Source organism: Zophobas morio, unplaced genomic scaffold (assembly GCF_036711695.1).
Source record: "Zophobas morio isolate AGI-343-1 ecotype UQ-CSIRO unplaced genomic scaffold, CSIRO_AGI_Zmor_V1 ptg000012l, whole genome shotgun sequence".
NCBI lineage: Eukaryota > Metazoa > Arthropoda > Insecta > Coleoptera > Tenebrionidae > Zophobas > Zophobas morio.
The window spans coordinates 21,586,443-21,590,698 of NW_026972117.1; the positions used below are offsets into that span (position 1 = coordinate 21,586,443).

The 4,256-nt window shown below is 31.6% G+C and overlaps 1 protein-coding gene across 1 annotated transcript; it reads right to left on the minus strand.

Annotated features, from left to right (window-relative positions):
* Positions 1 to 2,490: 2,490 nt before the first annotated feature.
* LOC135128009 (ataxin-3-like) lies at positions 2,491 to 4,221 on the minus strand. The gene is made up of 2 exons (XM_064054785.1): positions 3,961 to 4,221; positions 2,491 to 3,913 (listed from the first exon to the last, which is right to left on the minus strand). The coding sequence occupies exons 1-2, from the start codon at positions 3,982 to 3,984 to the stop codon at positions 3,182 to 3,184; spliced, it is 756 nt and encodes a 251-aa protein (XP_063910855.1). The 5' UTR covers positions 3,985 to 4,221; the 3' UTR covers positions 2,491 to 3,181.
* Positions 4,222 to 4,256: the final 35 nt, after the last annotated feature.

Consider the following 4,256-nt stretch of genomic DNA (forward strand, 5'->3'; position numbering starts at 1 on the left):
ATAGGTTCAAAGAAAATTTGGAATCGGCCTTTAAAACCGTAAAATTGTAATATATTGTTTTTGAAATAATGCAGTTTTAAATAAAAAAAAAAAAAATGTACAATGTGAGTCAAAGACGCACGATATATGATTGATTATTAGAAATACTGAGTGACTATTAACGATTGTGATTTTTTATCAGGTTGGTAACATATTTAAAATTTTATGTTGGCCTGATTTTCAAAATAAAACTTAGGATACCAAGTCATCTTCTATCACATGAAATATCCAATATACCACGAGTTTCTTTTAATTGATACAACCCCTGTAACTTTTTTATTTTTAAAGATAAACATCTAGTTCTTTGAACAAATTTATATCATTTTAAAAGATCACTTATGTGAATAAATGACATGAGTGTCAATTTTTTAAGTTACTAGATCGTCATCAATAAATATGAATTTTTCGTCTATTATATTGATTCTAGAATATTGGTTCCTTTTGATTTTTTAGAAAAATCAATATTTCTATTTATGAAAAAATATACTTGGTGTTCCAGGAAAAAAAATTGACGTCATTTCCATCCTTCCCATCACATGGATCTGTTAAAATGATACAAATTTGCCCAAAGAACTATAGGTTTATCTTTAAGAATAAAATAGTTACAGGGGTTGCATAAATTAAAAGAAACACCCTGCATGTTTTATTTTTACATATTCTAATTGGGTTTATTATTAAAATTCCAATGCGACGTTGCCACTTTATTCCCATTTTATAGAATTTTTTAGCAGTGGAAAGATTCACAAAAAAATCACCGTTGGGTTATTTTTCAAATCTGTGCTATAATATATTGTGGAGAGATAAAAAATAAAAGTACCTGCTTTGTTACGATATAAATAACATTGAGCCTTAATATACAAAGTGTTTGTAATTTTTTTAAATAATTGCAATTTTTAAATATCGATACTTCAGTTTTTTCAAAGAGAACACCTCGTATTTTAGTACTGCAACTCTTTTTTGTTCGTTTTTTTTTTGTGTTAAATATTTTCTATATTTCAAGTTCAAAAAATAGAGTACGATACGGTAATAAAATACAGGGTGTTTTATTTGAAAAACTGAAATATTGATATTTCAAAATTGCATCGTTTTAAAATTGTTTTATACATAAATACTCTATCGATTAAAATTTGATTTAATTGAGTAACACAAAGTGCGTACCTCAGTTTATACCTCCATAAAATGTTGCAACACAGATTTAAAAAATAACATTGTTGCAATTTTTTGTTGATCCTTTCATTGTTTACAGACAGACAGACAGACAGACGGAAACGGGAGACCTATTTCTTCGTACTGTAGGAGTCATGAAAAGTCGAGAAAACGTAAAAGTAGAGAGTCGATCGACAAACTCGATTACAATACTTCCTGAGCGTAAGCGAAAAAAATTTTAAAAACGATGTGGCAACGTCGCATCGCAATTTAAAAAATATAATGGTTATAAAGCGTAGGCAGATGCTAATGAGAATATGCACGTAAAAATATATAAGGTGTTCTATTAAAAAAAAATTGTGTAAAATCGAAACTAATTTTAATGTAAACTACTCAAATAACCGTACAATTTTGGTCTGTGCCTTTTTTTTTTTATCTCTAGTAATAATTAAATGAGCTATCGAGAACTTTGCGCTTAGTGACTCACTCTGTGTATATATTTTTTAATAAATCTTATGATGAATTTGCATTTTGTTTTGACATACTTTTAGACGCTTTTCTTCTATTTTTTTCAGTTTATTAAACGTGGTAGGGTAGATAAAAATCTCTAATAATACCTACTAAAGGCATATTCTCTAATGTAATGTGTAATGACTTATTATTATTTTAATTAACGAGTTTTGAAAATGAAAAAATATTGTACGTGCTGTTTATTTAAGAAAAACATATTCCGCTAGAAAAATTCAGAATGAAGTATAAATCTATATATAAATATATAAATATTTTTGTATTATGTTGTTGATTTCTCTTACGGTAAAATATTACCTTGGAAGGTCATATTGATACACGTCACAACGTGCCGTAAATATCTTAAGTAGTTGCAGATATCATTGATAAAAGATTAAAAAATAATCTCAAACTTCCGGTACACGGTATGAAATACAAGAATATGTATACGTAGTTATTTTTGGGGTATGTTGTAGCCATGGATGAATGAAAATAATTTCTTTCCTCCCTGGTTGTAGCTTTGTTATTTTGTTACTGATATTATCGTGCAATATTGGTTGCCTACTTTCACATTAACAAAAAATTGTATATGATATTAATATAGCTACACATCAGATAACGCTGGAGTGATAAATTAATTAGCTACTATTGTGCAAACAATTCTACGACTTGACTGAATGCACTTAAACAATGAGAATTCAGAAACAAGCGTAAAACTTTTGTTTAATTGTTGCAACTTTTCGCAATTTATTATATTGTCTATATTTAGGGTTCAATTTTGTGATAAAACAAAAAATAAACATTTGCTTGTCTTGTGTGTTGCTGTTTATTCCTCCACATACTTACAACTTTTCCCATCTTCACTCTGGTATTGTAATTTTGTAAAGGAACAAAAAGAAGTAACACAAGTGATGTCTATTATTAATTTCAACAAGTTATTTTGTTAACATATGTACGAGTACATAAACTAAAATTAAAAATAATTTGTAGCCACAGAGTATTAAACTAATGAACTCTTATTTCACCTCAAACTAATTCAATGTAACTCAAACTACACGAAGTGCTTTTTCATTTTGCTAATTAGTGCAATGACACAAATAGTGATAACAAAATAATTTAATTAAGTACATAATAGATGTCACATGAATCATTATATAACATATAAAACATGACAAAACACCAAAACTTAAAAATATATAATGCAGGTACATCATTTTACATATAAACATATAAGCAAGTAGAAATAAAACAGTTGAAAAATACATTTTAAACATTAAACATAAAATGAAGTTCCATAATATATTAAAAAAATAATAATAAACTCTGGTCAATAACAACAGCTCTTGCGATTAGTTTTATTAGAAAAAAATTCTCCATCTACGACATAATCCATGCATCAGTGTGTTAGTAAAAACTGAATACACCTACAGTCTCGTGTGACATGACTTTTTTTCAAATTATCACCTACAACAACCTACACTGCGTCTCGTCATGCATTGTCCATACTCATCAACAGCGCCTTTCTCAAGTTTGATTCTTCGTCATTATCACATGACAAACTTAACATAAGTGCCCTTTGTAGTTCTTCTTCTTCCGAATTGGCAGGCTCTTCAAACTCTTGACTTAAACTTAACTTTAATGCTGCTTGCAGTTCAGGATCTTCCTCGCACGAAGGAGTATTATTTATAGGTGGCACAACAGGATTAAGTCTAATAACTTCATCGGCAGTGCAAGGGGGCAGTTCACCAAACACTACAAAAATGGAATAGCCCTCATTCTTTAATTGAGCTAGAAACAGAGCCAAATACGTGTCCGATATCAAGACAGGTCTGGCGAGTAGAGAGTTGAGGTTGAACCACTGATTACCAATCTTTCGAATGGTGAACCAGTGGTTCTGATAGTTACAAATGAACGCTTGCATTTTACTTGGGTCACAGTCTTTGACGCGCTCGTCGGCGCTGGTGTAAGGCACTATTTCCAGCCCCCATACTTGGAGGGCTTTGCTGATCACTTGGATGGAAAAGTAACCGCTGTCATCCATGTTGCCCGATGGCTGTTTAAGGAAGTTGCGGTATTCTTCACTCTCTTCACCCGACTCGGCCATCCTAACGCGCTCTTCTTCGTCGAGCTTTTCGCCCCAAACACTCAAATCGACAGCCGTAAAGTAGGGCCCTTGGAGGAGGGAGTTGAGGCAGTGTTGGGCGCAGAGGGAACCCTCTTGCTGCAAACTTTGAGGTTATGAAGCGCCCAAACGCGTTCAGGGTTTACCTTTTCGTGAAAAATCGAGTCCATGACTAAACTGGGTGATTTTCGAACGAGTAATCCATAAAAAATTCGGTTAAAAATAGATCAGGTTAAGTACTGTGTTTTGGCTGAACGTGTCATAATTATTTTAGGCTTTTCGTGATGTTCCGATACGTTAACGAGGTAGAAAAAATGCCTTCGAACTCGGTCGAATTTGGCGAATTAACCGCGTTCTGAAAATAAAAAATTGTAAAATTTTCCAAAAACGCAATTGACAGTTCGACAACTAAATAAAAATGAAAAGTGATCACGCGGACCAA